The 18,435-nt window shown below is 36.9% G+C and overlaps 2 protein-coding genes across 3 annotated transcripts in view; both read left to right on the forward strand.

The window, feature by feature from the left end:
• LOC107691355 (ski oncogene-like) overlaps nucleotides 1–4,636 on the forward strand; it is a 34,824-nt gene extending 30,188 nt beyond the window's left edge. The window contains exons 3-7 of the mRNA XM_016489922.1: nucleotides 361–464; nucleotides 579–859; nucleotides 991–1,262; nucleotides 2,294–2,524; nucleotides 2,731–4,636. Of these exons, the coding sequence (XP_016345408.1) occupies nucleotides 361–464; nucleotides 579–859; nucleotides 991–1,262; nucleotides 2,294–2,524; nucleotides 2,731–2,904 (1,062 nt within the window). The 3' untranslated portion in view covers nucleotides 2,905–4,636. The remainder of the gene's footprint in view (nucleotides 1–360; nucleotides 465–578; nucleotides 860–990; nucleotides 1,263–2,293; nucleotides 2,525–2,730) is intronic.
• Nucleotides 4,637–5,275: 639 nt separating this feature from the next.
• Nucleotides 5,276–17,868, forward strand: LOC107691356 (1-phosphatidylinositol 4,5-bisphosphate phosphodiesterase eta-2-like). 2 transcript variants are annotated; one of them, XM_016489923.1, is made up of 21 exons: nucleotides 5,276–5,873; nucleotides 7,263–7,409; nucleotides 8,178–8,423; nucleotides 8,510–8,637; nucleotides 9,907–10,077; nucleotides 10,189–10,282; nucleotides 10,365–10,568; nucleotides 10,768–10,888; nucleotides 11,114–11,285; nucleotides 11,379–11,486; nucleotides 11,999–12,079; nucleotides 12,185–12,288; nucleotides 13,249–13,337; nucleotides 13,465–13,650; nucleotides 13,863–13,970; nucleotides 14,082–14,206; nucleotides 14,284–14,368; nucleotides 15,269–15,415; nucleotides 15,543–15,622; nucleotides 16,474–17,662; nucleotides 17,848–17,868. In XM_016489923.1, exons 1-21 carry the CDS (start codon nucleotides 5,639–5,641, stop codon nucleotides 17,862–17,864), a joined length of 3,837 nt encoding a protein of 1,278 aa, XP_016345409.1. In that variant the 5' UTR covers nucleotides 5,276–5,638; the 3' UTR covers nucleotides 17,865–17,868. The 2 variants fall into 2 exon arrangements, with proteins under 2 accessions (XP_016345409.1, XP_016345410.1); XM_016489924.1 differs by lacking the exons at nucleotides 5,276–5,873; nucleotides 7,263–7,409; nucleotides 8,178–8,423; nucleotides 8,510–8,637 and having other exon boundaries at nucleotides 9,990–10,081.
• Nucleotides 17,869–18,435: the final 567 nt, after the last annotated feature.

Here is an 18,435-nt window from a genome sequence, read left to right on the forward strand (position 1 = left end):
AGGGCTATTTTACACCAGCGGATTATGAATTTAATGAAAAGTTACTGCTCATCAAAGTTGTTATCATTGATTAGTATGGGTATTTTATCTTGTGGACATACTGTAGATATTGAAGTTAGGGATACACTAATATAAAAAAAAAATCTACACTAAAATAAATAAATAAATAAAAACACTCAAATCTAAAGTCAGTATTTAAATGCCACTAGGGAATTCAGGCATCACAGTAATACTATGATGTACAGTATGAAAAATTAATATTTATTTTGAGATTTAAGATAAAGATTATTATCGTTTTTAAAGATTAACTTTATTCTATCTTGCATCCCTAATGAAACCCTTTTATTTTTCTCTTCTTAGGATCTTAAGCAGCTCCAGTTCAAGCAAAGACCTTCAGCCTTCAGGCCCTGGTCTCCCAGAGTTCCTTCTGCTGAGCGAGAAACACCTAGCCACACGTATGAGAGGTAAACTACTGATTAGCCATAAGTAATTCATGGATCATCTCCACTATGCAATGCATCAATAAATTTCCTTGATTGGGCCATGTAATTAACATCTCATTTTCCCCTGACATTCAGATCGCTTGCTAAAGGACAAGACAGCCTGGTAGTCCCAAATGTATCACTGCCCATTTCCACATTTAAAAATAATGAGCAGCCACCGCAATGTTTCTCTCAGCCCACTGAGAGCCACAACACAGGCAAGACAGAGAGCTCCAGGCCAAGAAAGAGGTGGCCCTCTGCAGAGAGACAATCACAGCCGGTGGCCAAGACCTCGCTGCCCACTCCAGTAGTCAGACAGCGTGCTCTGGAGAACGAGGACTCGGACACAGAAATCGAGGTTGACAACTGTAGCAAAGGTAGGGTGTCAAAAAAGCGGATTAGCGGGTTAAATACATCTGTGAAAATCCTGTAAAAAATTATGGCTAATGGAAAAACATTCACAATATCTGGCAACTTTTATTTCACTGGTGTATTATTCTGATTCCAGTTCCTGCCTCCCGTTCCTTGATGTCCCCTCCCTTTACCAATGGCGTAGGGGTGATGAACCTCAACGCTTACAGCACTGCAGAGGTGCATGATGAGAGGGTGAGACTGGGGGCGACTCCTTACTCTGAGCTGGAAGTCCTCAAGCAGATGCTCTGCAGTGACCTTAACTCTAAGGAGGCTAGAGAGAAATTCCTCCAGGAGATCATCCGTATGCGAGTGAAGCAAGAGGAGAAAGTAGCTGCTGCTCTGCAAGCCAAACGAAGCCTTCAGCAGGTACTTACTGCGAAGTCCAAAAGTCTGAAAATCTGGAATTCAAAAAATAATTGAAAGAATTTTATTCAAAGAATGACTTAAAATAAAGGACAAAATATTCAAAATATTTAAAGGGACAGTTCACCCAAAAATGAAAATTCTGTCATTAATAACTCACCCTCATGTCGTTCCAAACCCGTAAGACCTTTGTTCATTTTCGGAACACAAATTAAGATATTTTGTAATGAAAATCTGAGAGCTTTCTGACCCTCCATAGACAGCAACACAACTACCACGTTCAAGGCTCAAAAAGGTTGTAAGAACCTTGTTAATATAGTCCATGTGACAGCAGTGGATCAACCGTAATTTTATGAGGCCAAGAGAATACTTTTTGTGCGCAAAGAAAACAAAAATAATGGTTGAACCACTGATGTTATTGAATTTTGATGCGTTGCTGTCTATGCAGGGTCAGAAAGCTCTCGGATTTCATTAAAAATATCGTAATTTGTGTTCCGAAGATGAACGAAGGTCTTACAGGTTTGGAACGACATGAGGGTGAGTAATTAATGACATTTTTGGGTGAACTATCCCTTTAAATCCACAAAATATAAAAAATTCTATTTTAGAATAATTCAAAATATTGCCAGTGTTATTGTTAACTAAAACTAAAAATGGTAATAATTGTTAACAGTAATTGAAATAAAGCTGAAATAAAATAAAATATGAATGCTCAATACTCAAAAATAATTGAATGAAAATTTCAAATGTTACGTTGACCACTAACTGAAATAATATTCAGTTGATATGCTAAAAATTGCTAAATTAAAGCCAAATTAACTAAAATTTGAAAAAGGAAATTATAAAAATAAAAGCTAATTTGAAATATAAGTAAATACTATAATAGTACATAGGTAATACTAAAATAGCTCTTCTTCTTAAAAGTTATCCACGATCAAATAAGCACATTTGTGACACTGCCCTTGTAAATTGCTTTGTACAAACGGTGTCAGATTCATGTGTTATCTTATAATAATATTGACTGTCTTCGGCAGGAGCTGGAGTTTGTCAGGGTGACTAAGAAGGGCAGGCTGAGGGAGGCCATCGAGGCAAAGCGGAACCTGAGGAAGGAGATTGAGCGCCTCCATGTGGAGTGTGAGAAGAAGGTGCGAGATGCCAATGAGTCCTGCGGCAGGCTGAAGAGGGAGCTGGACAGAGAGAGACAGCTCCGTGTGTGCGATAAGGGCTGTGAGGCAGGACGTCTGAGGGCCAAGTATTCCTCACAGGTGAGATTTAGCACATCCTGTTGGTATATTTTAATACAGCCAAGTACAGACGGTAAATGTACACTGTGTCCTGGCCGGTTTTAATGGCTGTTTTCGCTAGTGGTCTCACATTGATGACCCCATTGTATATAATAAAGTATAATGACAGCAAATAGGATGTGCACAAAATTTGCAACATCTTCAGCTGCTCTTTTTCACTCTCTCAGATTGAAGATCTGCAGACAAAGCTCCAGCAAGCAGAAGTGGACCGTGAGCAGTTAAGAGAGGACCTGCTGAAGGAGCGGGATGCCCGGCAGAACCTGGAGAGGGTCATCAAAGAGCTCCAGGAACAGCTGGGCCACAAAGCAGAGACGGAGGGACACGCCATCTCAAACACATAACCGACTGAGGGAGAGAAGAAAGAAATGAGAGATTCAGATGTATCTTAAATATTTAATGTGTTCAGTGTGTGGCTGTAGTTGAAGACTTTGATTTGAGGACGAGTAGAGGATGCCTCTAAAGCCAACACTTTCTTGAAAAAAGTACTGGAGCACAGGAGAATGATAAAAAAAACAAGCATTTTACAGTGTACGTTTACCAAAACCAATTGAAACTGCAGCCATAATTCATGAACTCAAGTAACTGGAAAGAAGTTTGCTCGCTCCTTGAGAGGAGGATGCTCGGAGACGGTGGCATCGCGTGTAACTGACTCTCCTTCAGTTAGCCTCTTTAAGCTAAGCTAAGGATTTTTTTTTGTTATAAGCTATTAAAAATTTTTTGCAAAGGTACTTGAATAATATTTGGGAAACGAACATATTTTCTATTCACAATACGTTGACAGTAGCAGGTGAACAACCTGCTAGTGCCGCTGATACTCTGTAAACTAGAAAGTGTTATAAGCCAGAATTCAACATGGTACACAGGTGTTGTCATTACAATGTTCTGCTCGCTTTTATTTGACCTTTTTGTTCGCTGTTGAATTGAAATAGTTTGCATGAGCGACAGTGCTATGGTGCAGCAAAGCTTTATTATAAGCCTACATTCAAATGATCTTTTTATCTTTGTATTTTTAATTACCATGTACTTAAAACCCTATAGTATTGGCAACGATCAATATGGGCTGAATCCTATCCTCTGTCCTGAACTACAATATCAAGTATTATACTTTACTAATTACCAGTTTTCGCAGTCCAAACAAACATTACAGCATGTTTTGTTTTGGGTTTTTTTTTTCGTTCCAAATCAGAATTGTGACAAACATCCAATTTTAGTCACTGGTTTTAGGGCTCATTTAACGTAAAAAAAAAAAAAAAATGCTGTTAATGAAAATAACATTTCTACTTATATAGAAATTAAGGATATATATTTTTTTACTTTCTACCAAAAAAAAGAATTGCACTTTTAAGAAAAGATAGTTGTATTGTGTATTTGAAGCCCTCTGTTTTTTCAAATCTCAGACACCAAGTATTGAATAAAGAAGTTTTCATACATTTGTTACAGATGTGAATACAACTTAAACATAAAAACATGATGTAAATATGATAGCGTGCTTTACACTTCACTCTAAATGCTTTTGCTCCAAACCAATAGACTCTTATGTATAAAATTTTTTAAACATAAATGAATTTCTCCTATCATAATTTCAACTAGAGGGCATTTACTATATAAAATCCTTATGTAATATTAACAAAAAAAACTTAGATAATTATATTTCTGAATAAATTCAGTCCCTTTGGAAATCACTTTATATAATTACCAAAGCAAAGTTTCCCATTCTGTGTTTGTGGTGGATAAATCAGAAATGTGACTGATGAACTGTAAAGAGTATTTGCTGAATTTCTAATAATCTTTTATCTCCATTACCCCTGTCTTGAATAAACCTGCAGTAATTCATATACTAACTTTTCCATCTCTCTATTTATTCTGGGTACATTTTTACTTCCCCTTCTATATAACTAGATCTGTATGCTTGCCTATGTCTGTTTATAACCTTTTGATGTTTTCGTGGTCACACTAGAGATATGCATTGTGTTCAGGGTCTTGTCATAGTTTTGGTTTTGATGTGGGTCATTTTCATCACTTGTTTTAATGTTCCCCCACGTATAATAACATCATTAAACAGAATCAACCATTTTTTTTGTGTTTCCTGATATTTGTGCCACACAATATTAAGATTATATAAATCTAGGGCCACTGTAGAGCCTAGATTTGATAGCAGCATTTTAAATGTAAAGATAAATATATAGTGTGTGTGTACTACTGTGCAAGCATCTTAGGCCAAAAAATGGATTTTTGTTTGCACAAGGAGTCTGACGACAGCCAGTGCTCTACACAGAGATCCGATCTCATCATCATCATCCAGTCTGTCTGGAATGATATGAAAAATCAGAAAAAAACTGAGTCAGACTAATGATTTTTGTTTGCACAAGGAGTCTGACGACAGCCAGTGCTCTACACAGAGATCCGATCTCATCATCATCCAGTCTGTCTGGAATGATATGAAAAATCAGAAAAAAACTGAGTCAGACTAAATCCAGAATAACTGGCAACATCTCCAAGATGCTTCAAGAAACCTATGATAAAACAAAAAAGATGATGAAATCAAAAGGAATGTCATGTTTCCATGTTAACTGTCAATGTTTTTACTTTTAGACAAACACAAATATTGATATACAGTATCATCCCCTATCCTTTTCCTCAAGTTGACCAATGAGACATGAAAATCCCCAGTACGAGTAATGCCTTCACCTCATCCTGGATTAGAGAGTTACTGATTGCTGACACGTGTGGCTCCTCTTCCCACCCCAGTTCCTCCTAAACTTGCAGCCACAGCATGCCGGTCCACAACAGCAGTCCAATTGAGCACTCACAATGGAATATCTGAAGAAAACTCACTATCAATGGACCAGAGGGAGGGTCAATCACTAAGAGGATCAGTCAAACAGAGGTGCCAACTGGAATTAAATCATCTGTCCACATGCACATTGCTACCCTTGAGAAGTGTTGGCTCATCATTTCAGTAACCCCTGTCTCGCTGGTTGGAAGAAAGCTGACCTTATGAGTTACAGGACTAATACGGTGGGCGAGGGACATGACCAGAGGTCTAGGTTATGACCACACAAGAGTCCTGCAGTAATGAACACATCTCCGGGAATGGCACCATCATCTCCAGTCTTGTTTTCGCCATCTCTCACCAGGCGGCCCCCCAGTCCTGGGAGGAGGTCACCTTCACCTTTCAGATCGCCTTCTCCTTCTATAATGACTTCACCTAAACTATGGCAGAAAGCTACAATATCACGTCTGGCTGAGGAGTTCTTCTGGATAGGGGGAAGTATTGTTGCATCACCGAAATGGAGAATGGGCCAGACAGGTAAGAATTAAGACACCAAATCTCATATTTTTACTCTCTTTTTTTTTTTTTTCCACTATAATTGATAAATGATCTAACTGTGCTGGGTTTAATTCTGCAACTTTTCTGCCGATTTAAAATCTTATTGTTTCATACTTGATTCAGTTGTATGTTTAGAGTAATTTTGTATGTTACTCACCTTTAAGTACACTTAAAATAATTCGAGTTTTAATAATAAGGCAGTGTCCCCTCTCATGGCGGCATATGGACACAAACAATCCGCAGAGATTAGATTGACTAGCTGCGTCACATGACCCCTCTGTCCTTGATCCGCTTCTCCAAAGCAACTTTTTTGAAAACATACCCTGATTTGACGTGTCATTCTGGCATATACACAGAAAGTAGGAGAAAAAAAGTCGTTATAATATGGATTGCCTAGGCCTAATTCAAACGCCACCAGTATTACTGTCTGTACTAGCCTATATCACCTTAAAATGGAAGTGGAAATGTTTTCATTTGGAATTTTTTTTCTTTTTCATAAAAATACCACCAGATTATTTTGATTATTTTGATCTCATTCAACTGTACTGTTCAATTCATACGCTGTAAGAGTTTGCATCATTTTAGTACTGTTTCCATGATGCATGCCAGCAGACAGAAAACACCCTTATGAACCTGTGTGTGCGTGACGCAGCTGTGTAATTTGATTGAGAATGTACTTGATACATCTGCTTGAACAATTAAACTCTGACATTCAATGGATTTTCTTAAAGGTGCACGCAATAAAAATGTTAATGACTGAAAAAATTACTATTATTAAAAATATGTAAGGCGAGTAGGGTCCCCTTAATACCACTTTTGTCCAGGACATTTCTACGCATGTTGATTTGTTTTTCCTATTGTTTCATACTTGCAGGTAATGTCTAAAAACTTAAAGTAGTTTGACCAATAGGCATTATACATAATCGACCAATCGTGGCGGGCGAGAAGGTTGGATCTACAGAGAACGGTCAAAGTGATACAAATACGCGTACCCAATACAATGTGTGTGAACTGTAGCACGTCAGTTGTAAAACAAAGCCAACCCCGGACGTTTTAGGCCAGGGGTGCCCAAACTCGGTCCTGGAGGGCCAGTGTCCTGCAGAGTTTAGCTCCAACTTGCCTCAACACACCTGCCGGGAAGTTCCTAGTATGCCTAGTAAGAGCTTGATTAGCTGGTTCAGGTGTGTTTAATTGGGGTTGGAGTTAAACTCTGCGGGACACCGGCCCTCCAGGACCGAGTTTGGACACCCCTGTTTTAGGACATTTAGAAATCCCAGCCAGGAAATGTCCGGGATAGTTATAATAGTAGGTTGTTTATCACATGGTCAGCCAAATATTAATAATAGAAGTCCTCATTTGCTTTTGCAGTGGAGAGATGCATTTGCAACATGCAGGCCGGATCTCAAATGATTAAACTGAGAGGAAAATCCAAGGCTCTGGTGCGCCTCTTCTATCTAGATGAGCACAAGTCCTGCATCCGCTGGAGGCCCTCCAGAAAACATGAAAGAGCTAAAAGTGAGTCACATAACCTGCTTGTTCTGCTGAGACACACCAACACGTGCTTGTTATTTTCAACACGCCATTAAATCACATGACATGCGCAATTTGCTGTTCATGTATTTCCTTTTGAAAGAATCATCCCAGTGCCTTTGTTAGGAATTGATGTCTTGCAATCAAACAATGTGTCAAGAAACAGATGTTGAAAATCATGGCTGATATTACATCTGGTTCATTTGTCATCCTCTAAATGAAAGGTCAAGTTGAGTATTGCAATAAGTAAATTCTGCTCTGTACTATGTATCTGGGTATTCTATGCATACATAAAATTCACATAGAGTGCACAGACTACACACTATACTGAAGCAGTAGTGAGAATAGAAAGATAGCATGCTATTTGAGCATAGTCCTTGATTGGTTACTTGCTAGGAGGTAATTTTTCGTTCTTGAGAGCAAATGATTCTTGTATCAGTATTTTTGCTCCATTTTCCTGGAAGAGAAAGATTATACATTTTAAATGAATATGTTTGATAAAAGTCAGTTTAGGAGTACATTAGCATATGTAGCTTCAAGATAAACCACACATGTGCACAAGCCGTATTTGATTTCATAGGTCTTGATGAATAACCAGTGCAAACATCTGGATTGGATAGTGTTTTTACAGCAATATTGTCTCTGAAGATCATTCTGTCGAATAAAAATGCTTTGTTCAAGTCTGAACTGCTGGGGGAAAAAATTATGAAACAAGAGCACTGCACTGTTTATTCCTGTTCTTGTTTTATTCAGTCACCATAGACTCCATCCATGAGGTCTGTGAGGGGATGAGAACTGAGGTCTTCAGGCGATTTGCCAACAATAACTTTGATCCAAACTGCTGCTTCAATATTTACCATGGAGACCAAGTGGAATCTCTTGACTTGGTGTCCACAAATGGAGAAGAGGCACGGACCTGGATTACTGGCCTTAAATACCTGCTGGCAGGCATCAGTGACGAGGACAGTCTGGCAAAAAGGCAACGGACACGAGATCAATATCCTTTTAATTGTGTCCACTTATGGTCTGAATCCACCCATAACCCCTATGTGAGAGTGGATGTTTCCTTACATCTTGTTGCAAATGGTTGAGACAGACCTTTTCAGAAGCAGACAAAAATGGAGATGGAAATCTAAGCATTGGAGAGGTTTTACAGCTGCTCCACAAGCTCAATGTGAACCTTCCAAAGCAGAAAGTCAGAGAAATGTTCCAGGTACATTATATCTTGTCAACATGGGTTGTATGTGCAGAGGTCTGGTCCAAATTTAAAGGAGAGAAAAGTTCATAATCAAAAATACATACCACATTGTATTATTTTGGGGAGTCGCCAACCACAATTAAATCACATTTTTCAGTACTATTACCGGAGCTGGTTTAAAAAATTGTGTAGCTTCACACTTTTCCAAGTGAATAAAAAAAAAGTTTTTGTCACAGGATACACTACCAGTAAAAAGTTTGGGGATGGTCGTTTTTTGTTGGTTTTTTAAGTGTTTTTATCTTACGCTTACCAAGGCTGCATTTGTTTGATCAAAAATACAGAAAAACAGTAATATTGTGAAATATTATTACAATTTAAAATAACTGTTTTCTATTTAAATATATTTTAAATTGTAATGTATTTCTGTGATGGCAAAGCTGAATTTACAGCAGCCATTACTCCAGTCTTCAGTGTCACATGATCCTTTTTTATTCATTTTATTACAATTATCAATGTTGAAAACGGTTGTGCTGCCTAATGTTTTAGTGGAAATCATGATACATTTTTTCAAGATTCTTTGAATAGAAAGTTCAAAAGAACAGCATTTATTTGAAATAGAAATCTTTTGTAACATTATAAATATCTTTACTGTCACTTTTCATCAATTTAATGCATTTTAATCAATTTAATTATTATTATTATTAAATGTTATTGACCCCAAACTTTTAAACAGTAGTGTATGTAAGTTCAGTTCCACTGTCTGCAAACAACCAAGCTGGTTTGATGAGCATATCAAATTCTCCTAGCTAGTGTTTTTCACAAGTCTAATTCTACTATTTCTGCATAGTTGGCATGAAAGTTTCATTTAAATATGATCATTGCCACATTATATTGGTTTAAAACACTTCCACATTGCTATTAGCAAAGATGCAGCTAAGTACGCTCAGTGAGTAACATATGGTTTACTTTGAACAGATGGCGTTGTCTGAAACTGGTTAAGGTCTTAACTCTAGAGCCTCTAATCCTTAATGGAGACATATATTTCTACTGCAACCAATACCATAACACTACTTTCACTAAAGAAAAGTTTGAATTAAAATAAAATAAATGTAATAAATAATTGTGTAATTGCCTGCAGTCTCCACCAAAACCAATGACAATTAATGTTTGTCTTGTAACCACTGCCCCAAAACATGCACATTGTATTATATTTCTATATTAAATATTTGTAAGATTATGTTTTACACATTTTTTCATCTCAAAGAAAACCCTGTGCATTCACAGGAGGCTGACACTGATGAAAACCAGGGGTCGTTGACATTTGAGGAATTCTGTACCTTTTACAAGCTGATCTCAACACGCAGAGATCTTTACCTACTAATGATCACCTACAGCAACCACAAAGAGCACATGGACCTGAACGACCTCCAACGCTTCTTGGAAAATGAGCAAAAGGCTGGTGTGATTCATTTTGCACATCTTCACGAAGTTATTTGTTAAATATGCTGCTCTTTTGATGGACATGCACCGTCTTATTTGTGATTGGTGTATGTTCTCTTTTCCTAGATGGTAAATGTGACCAAAGACTACTGCAAGATGATCATCAACCAGTTTGAGCCATGTTCTGAAAACCAAACACGTATGGTGCTGTGTATTGATGGTGAGAGACTCTTTCTTTGCCTCATCTTTTAATCTGGTTATTGTATCATCGGATGTTTACAACATTTATCTTGCTTTCTAAGGTTTCACCAACTACATGCGTAGTCCTGCAGGGGACGTCTTCAACCCAGAACACTATCAAGTAAACCAGGACATGACACAACCACTGACGAATTACTATATCGCATCGTCTCACAACACTTACCTGACCGGAGATCAGCTGCTGTCTCAGTCTCGGGTTGATATGTACGCGTATGTGCTTCAGGCAGGCTGTCGCTGTGTGGAAGGTAGAAGTACTTCTCTCAACCTAAAAGCTTGTTGTCAACATGCTGCAGATCAAAGTGAATGCCTTTTTGGATAAAGTATCGGTCAAAGTAAAATACATTTTAATGGGGTGTTTACAGTCATTAAACAAAATATGTTAACCTTCAAATGACGGAGAAATTGTTATCGTTCAAATGACTTCAAATTTCTCTGCCTCTCCAGTTGACTGCTGGGATGGTCCTGACGGAGAACCGATTGTGCATCATGGTTACACACTTACCTCAAAAATCCTGTTTAAAGATGTTGTTGAGACAATCAACAAATATGCATTTGCCAAAACTCAGTAAGTGATATATTTTTTTAAGATTATAGAAATTATAATAATTATTATTAATATTAGTAGTAGTAGTAAAAAAATAAAGTACTATTTGTTTAACATTCATTTTATTTTTTTGTAAATAATAAAAATAATAAATAATTCAAATGAATATAATATAATATAATATAATGTAATATAATGTAATATCATATAATATAATATAATATCATATAATTCTTCCACTATCAGATATCCAGTGATCCTTTCTATAGAGAACCACTGCACTGTGCCTCAGCAGAAGAAAATGGCTCAGCACCTCATGGAAGTGCTACAGGACAAGCTGGACCTGTCAAATATAAATGTGAATGAGTCCAGACGTCTGCCATCTCCAGAGCTTTTAAAAGGGAAAGTGCTTGTCAAGGTGAGGTAATATATTGTACTTGTTGGAGGTTGAAAGTAGAATTTTTTTTGGTGACTAAATCATGGAAAAACCTGACATTGCGGTGCTTTCCAGGGAAAGAAGCTGCCAGCAAACATTGATGCTGAAGCAGAGGAAGGAGATGTGTCTGATGAAGACAGCGGTGAAGAGGATGAGGAGGAAGAGGAGCAAATTAATGGAGATGTGAGATGCCTTTTCCTTTTTTCTACATTAGAATAATTGGGTGTTTAATTAAAAACTGCTGTGTTCTGGATTACAGACCACTGAAGGAGCCCACTGCACTGTGCCTCAGCAGAAGAAAATGGCTCAGCACCTCATGGAAGTGCTACAGGACAAGCTGGACCTGTCAAATATAAATGTGAATGAGTCCAGACGTCTGCCATCTCCAGAGCTTTTAAAAGGGAAAGTGCTTGTCAAGGTGAGGTAATATATTGTACTTGTTGGAGGTTGAAAGTAGAATTTTTTTTGGTGACTAAATCATGGAAAAACCTGACATTGCGGTGCTTTCCAGGGAAAGAAGCTGCCAGCAAACATTGATGCTGAAGCAGAGGAAGGAGATGTGTCTGATGAAGACAGCGGTGAAGAGGATGAGGAGGAAGAGGAGCAAATTAATGGAGATGTGAGATGCCTTTTCCTTTTTTCTACATTAGAATAATTGGGTGTTTAATTAAAAACTGCTGTGTTCTGGATTACAGACCACTGAAGGAGCACCAGAGACGGGCGATGAATCAAAGAAACGCTCACGGAGGTTGTTCATGGACAGCTTCAGGCGCAAGGTCTCCAAGGACTTTCCACTAGGCGTATTACATTTCCAGTAATTTAGGAAAAAGGAATCTCACACAATCAGCATTATACTAGTGATATAATATTCTGTGTTTCAGAAGAAAAAGCGGATAAAGTTCAAAAAGAGGCCCGTCCTGAGTGACTCCGATAATGAGCAGGAAATTCCAAGCAGTAATGATAAACAGGTTATCAACTATGGCAAGTGAGTATTTAAGAAGATACCGTTTGTTGTTGAATTTGCTGTCAATTGTAAAAAATAAAAAAAAATCTGCTAAATGTACAGTAAAAAAAAAAAGGCATCTGAGGTTGTCAGAAAGTCACAGCAAAAAAAAAAACAACCTTTTCAACGTTACAGGATGGCATTTTGGTGCTTGTATATATTCATGACTATATTTTAATAGTTCAATAAATGTTAATTAAATAACATAAAACATAGCATAACTCCCCCATGTACAAAACTTATAACTACAATAAGAAACTATTTAAATCAAATGAAATGTGATGCATCAGAAACGTCTTTTCTCTGTATTTCAACATATATGCTGTATTTCTCACTTAGAAAAAAATATTTTAACCATAACAAATCATGTTAAAGTATTGTACAGCTTGTTACCTACATAATAAAATAAATAGATAAAATAAAATACATTTCAACTGTGATAAATTATATGAAAAACCTAAACTTATTTTATTTCAACTATAGTTGCCAAGGCAACATTTCTGCTTTTCAGTTAGTTTATCTTGATGTATTAAAATAACTAAAACTGAAATAACTTATTAATGTAACTAAAACTGAAATAAGAAATAATGAAAACTATATATACATATTACAAAAAAAAAAAAAATTTATAATAATAAAAAAAAAAAAATTACCAAAACTTCAACTAAAATGAAACTGAAAACAGAAAATATAAAAATAAAACAAGTTTAAAAGATAAAAAACTATAATAATATCTCAATTATACTAAAATAACTGTGATGATACTAATGATAACTAAAAACAACTTGTACAGTAACATTAATTGTCTTATTAAATATAACTTTTCACTGTTGTATTGTATCATTCTTACAAATATTTTTACAGTGTGTGATACAATGTCTGATCTAATCTAAATCTGTCCAGTTTAATAATAGTTTGTGTTTTATGCAAATTTCTTTGCAGACGAAGGAAATCAATGAGACTTTCTCGTGCCCTCTCTGATCTAGTCAAATACACGAAGTCAGTGCGAGTTCACGATATAGAAACTCAAGGTAAGACAAATGTAAATACAGTTGCAACCTCAATAATATCCACATAAGTGATCTAGTCACTCCATGAGCACAAACTGTAGAAGTGTTCTTGATGTATATGTCTAAATAAACTGCATGTGTGTTGCAGCATACATGTGCAGCTGGCAAGTGTCTTCCTTAAACGAAAGCCTAACTAACCAGATAATGCAGCTAAAGCCTGCCCAGTTAGTTCGCTTGAATCAACGACAGCTCTTACGAGTCTACCCTTTCAACTACCGTGTTGATTCTAGCAACTTCAATCCTCAGCCTTTTTGGAATGCAGGATGTCATTTAGGTATGAATTAGCTTTTTTCTTTCATTTATTGTGAATAATTTCCTTTCTAATTATCATCAAACATCAGCCGGTTGTTTTTCATTAATGATGAAACGGCAACGACTTTGATTTGAACAGCAATGGATCCTTGCTGGCAAATGTCTCTCTCTTTTTTTTTTTACGTATCACAGTTGTGCCATGCATTTGTTTGAAATGTTGTTTCATCTTTCCAGTCGCTCTCAACTATCAAACAGAAGGCCGTATGCTACAGCTGAACAGGGCAAAATTTGCAGCGAATGGAAACTGCGGCTATGTGCTGAAGCCAAAATGCTTGTGTAAAGGTAGCTTGGTGCCTCCAGAGTGCAGACAAAAAAAGACACATTTATTTGATGCATTAAATGCATTATTTTCTTTGAAAGGCACTTTTCACCACACAAAATGATTGTCCTCAGGTGCCTTTAATCCTATGCTGGAAGACCCTTTGCCAGGACACAGGAAATCTCAGCTAGTGCTCAAGATAATTAGTGGCCAGCAGCTACCAAAGCCAAAAGACTCCATGTTAGGAGACAGAGGAGAGGTGAGATCACTCATACTGAAATTAAAGTAAATGATAAAATGTTACAAGCTGTCTGAGATTGAATGTTTGTTGTCCAGATCATAGATCCCTTTGTGGAAGTGGAGATTATTGGATTGCCTATCGATTGCAATAAACAGCAGACAAGAGTAGTAGATGACAACGGTAAGTACAGAACTGAATTGTTCAAACAGAACTTGGCAGTAGAGCCTATAAGGGTTAGTAGGTGTTTCATATGTGTTTTTTTTTAGTGGCTGACTGATGGCAACAGTATGTGATAATAATTATAAATCAGTGCTGTCAAAAGATTAATCGCGATTAATCGCATCCAAAATATTTTTTTTTGTTTGAATAATATATGTATGTGTACTGTGTTTATTTATTATGTATATAAATACACTTACATTCAGTATATATGTGTATATACATTTATGTATTTATATTATTATATTTTATATTATATATAAATATATTTAATATATAAACATAACATATTTTTCTTAAATATATATATGCATGTGTTTGTATAGTACACACTCATATACTATGTAAACAACAACTTTTATTTTGGATGCGATTAATCGCACTATTCTAAATAAAATAAAAATGTGTGTTTTTGATTGCCACTGCACTGTTTTGTCATTATTTTTCAGACATAAACAAACAGTCTTTGAGTGTTGCGCGATGTCTTGTGCATTTTCTTTTCATGTATCTTCTTTTCCTTTGTGTTTAAAAGCAAGTCGTGTTTCCTGCATATGAAATGAACACATATGATGCCAGTTTCTCACACAAAGGACTCTTTTTCTTTTTAATGAGTCAGGCAAAAAGATTCATGAGTAATGGTTTATTTTGCAACGAATGAGACAAAATAATGTGATTTGACTGAACTGCGAATCATTTTTCCATCATGTCCGATTTGAAATGATCCATTGCTTTCATATTAACAATCTTATATGTAATATAAAAGGCTTATGTAACATTTAAATATATAGCTTACACAAAAAATAAAGATTGGTATAGGTCAGCTAAATGTAAACCGTTTCCCATGTTATGCCCATGTAACAGGGTTTAACCCCATATGGGAGGAGACACTCGTGTTTACTCTGCACATGCCTCAGATTGCCTTAGTACGCTTTATGGTTTGGGACCATGATCCAATTGGACGAGACTTCATTGGACAGAGAACCATAGCATTTAAAAGCATGATGCCAGGTAAATTACATGACAGTCAGTGACATTATTGGACAGAGAATGCTGTATATGTTTTTGATACATTTGCTGTATACATTTTTGTCAATAATTCAGTCAGCCAGAATTACATTATTTCCTTGTTCCACAGGCTATCGACATGTTTATTTAGAAGGTATGGAAGAAGCATCTATCTTTGTGCATGTTGCCATTAATGACATCACAGGAAAGGTAACTTTTTATTACATTTCTTTTCTCTTTTGCATAAATGTGGCTACTGAAATTTTGACTGTTGTTGAAGGAGAAGTTCACTTTCAGAATGAAAATTTCCTGACCATTTACTCACCCCCATGTCATCCACGATGTTCGTGTCCCAGCTTATGAATAACAGTCTTATCAAGCGAAATGATTGGTCATTTTCTTAAAAAAATAAAAATGTATATACTTTTTAATCACAAATGCTCGTCTTACACTAGCTCTGCGATGCGCATCTTCAGGCATTGCGTAATAACATTGGAAAAGTCACATGCGGTTAGTTATTCATCTGTGTAACTCCATCTCATTTTCTTCTCCAACTTCAAAATCGTCCGACATAATTTTACCTTTTTTTTTTGTAAATGGCGTTTGACTTTCTTTACACGTTCGCTTTGTAAACACTGGGTCAGTACTTCTGCCTACCGTATTCCATAATGCATGAGGTCGAGCTATTGCAAGGCGAACCTGTGGTTGCAGTTAGTTAAAAAGTATATACATTTGTATTTTTCTTAGAAAATGACCAATCGTTTCGCTAGATAAGACCCTTATTACTCGGCTGGGATTGTGTTCAGCCCTTTGAAGCTGCATTGAAACTACAATTAGGACCTTCAACCCATTGGCTCCCATTGAAGTCCACTATATGGAGAAAAATCCTGGAATGTTTACCTCAAAAACCATAATTTGTTTTCAACTGAAGAAAGACATGAACATCTTGGATGACACGGGGATGAGTAAATTATCAGGAAATTTTCATTCTGGAAGTGAACTTCTCTGTTAATTACCATTTTAACATTATAAAATTGTTTTGCTAATATATTGATAACCAGGTCAAATCAAGCAACGCAGTAAAGCAGCTAATCCAGAAAAACCTTATGCAGACCTCTGAAGATGGCACAAGGACATCCTTTGGCCCGAACTTCCTGCGGAAAGGAGCTGGAAAGAACCAAGCAAAAGTGGTGAAGGGCTCAACTGACTGCTACACCAAAGAGGACTTTCTAAACAGACGTTACAGTGATGACGTGAGCTCAAAGGACAGTAGGAGCACCTCACAATCTGCATCTTTGCTCAGAGGAGCTCAAAGTGAACCCCTTAGAAGGGCCCATAAGGTCTGTTTTCAGGAGCCGGAAGGATCTCACGAGGCACGGTGCCGCCTGTCCTCCATCACATGCTCTGGTGGAGCAGGAGTGGCTATGGACTACACCAACTTAGCATTTGATTCAAAAGACAGTTCAGATTTGGACATTCAGACTTCTGTGGTTCAGTCACACCTTGAGGAAACCAAAGAGCTGACTGTTTCAAAACAAAATAAACAGGAGTGTGAGTCTACAAACTTAGCGGTTCCCACTTCTACACTGAATAATCAGTCCTTGTTGAAGCAGATCTCAGGTGTTAAATCTGAGGATGCAGAGCAGGAACCTGAGATGTACGAACCTCAAGAGAGTCAGAAAATTCAGTCAGAACCTACACAAGAGTGTGAACCCTTAAATTTCCATCCAATACCTGATGGAGTACTAGATCCTTCCAGTGGAACGTTAAACACCAGAACTGTGTTGCTCAGGAATAAATATGGACGTTCTTTAGATGGTAGGCTTAACCCTCAGTGGCAGCCGTTGTCAATCCCTGCAACCCCTGCGCTGAGCAGATGCGTGAATGACCCAGACACACCGTCTTCCAAAGATTCACCATTTAAAGGACGTAGATCACAAAGCGTCCCGAGACGCCGTCCGCCCTCGCCACCAAACACACCCCATCACATTAGGAAAGACTTCCTCAACCAGCACCCTCTCCCTCAGTGCAGTTACTCTGCACCAAAAAACTCTCTTTATAATAATCACAACCTCGCTGAGAGTGAATCAAGCAGCCTAAGTAGTTTGGACAGCCTTGACCTGAGTACTCTGCAATCCCGTTTCCCTGACAACCAGCAGCAGACAATGGGCACACTGCAGAGGGAAATGAATGCTCTGTTTGAGCAGAAAATGCGTGAGATTCGATGCCATTCGCCACTGTTTCTCAGAGGTAAGTCGTAAGGTGCAGAAAAGTGCCTTTTCTAAATGATTAATTTATTTTAATTTATTTAGTTAAATTAATGCTATTTTCATGCTGGTTGAGTAAAACAAAAAACACTTTTTATTTGAGCTTACAAGAGATCTCAATGATGTTAATTTGTGGTGGGGTTTTAATTTTTTTTTTTTTTTTTTTAGATTCTTCAACATTGTAGAAAACAAAACATGCATTTGAAACCTAAGAAGAAACAGAAATAACAAAATTCCACACTGCAGTTACGGGTATGGACAGATGCTACAGGAAGAAAAGCAATGACATAAATACATATTTGTATTTTGTACAAGTATCATCTTGATTAAATCTTACTCGTCAGCTCATGCCATCTGGACTCATAATTTATTATTTTTTCTAAAAGGCACCTGGAATGTTACATTTGGACTTTTGCATTTGGAAGCTGCAATTCAGAATTGAAAACTAAACATATGTTTCTCATGTTTGTTAAAAAATGCAGTCACACTTTGGTGTTAGATCAAGTTTATTAATTCATTAATATACATGGTGCCAGAATGCATACCTCTTTTGTGACAGTAAGAGTTTTTTTTAATTTAACATAATTTTATGTGTTTCCTATGTTTGAATTACAAAACAACTGTAATATGTTACTTGTAATTTTTTCTTACATGAAATATTTTACTTTTCATAGACATTTCCCTTGCATTTCTGAATTTATTACAAACATTTCCTCTGATGTACAGAATTTAACAAACATAAAATCAAATGTACTC

Source organism: Sinocyclocheilus anshuiensis, unplaced genomic scaffold (assembly GCF_001515605.1).
Source record: "Sinocyclocheilus anshuiensis isolate Anshui unplaced genomic scaffold, SAMN03320099.WGS_v1.1 scaffold1154, whole genome shotgun sequence".
Classification (NCBI taxonomy): Eukaryota; Metazoa; Chordata; class Actinopteri; order Cypriniformes; family Cyprinidae; genus Sinocyclocheilus; species Sinocyclocheilus anshuiensis.

Coding starts and splice junctions, on each gene's coding strand:
- LOC107691356 (XM_016489923.1), top strand. CDS start 5,639: ATGAACACATCTCCGGGAATGGCACCATCATCTCCAGTCTTGTTTTCG. Junction 11,286..11,378: donor AAGGGAAAGTGCTTGTCAAG/GTGAGGTAATAT, acceptor GGTGCTTTCCAG/GGAAAGAAGCTGCCAGCAAA. Junction 15,623..16,473: donor TTAATGACATCACAGGAAAG/GTAACTTTTTAT, acceptor ATTGATAACCAG/GTCAAATCAAGCAACGCAGT.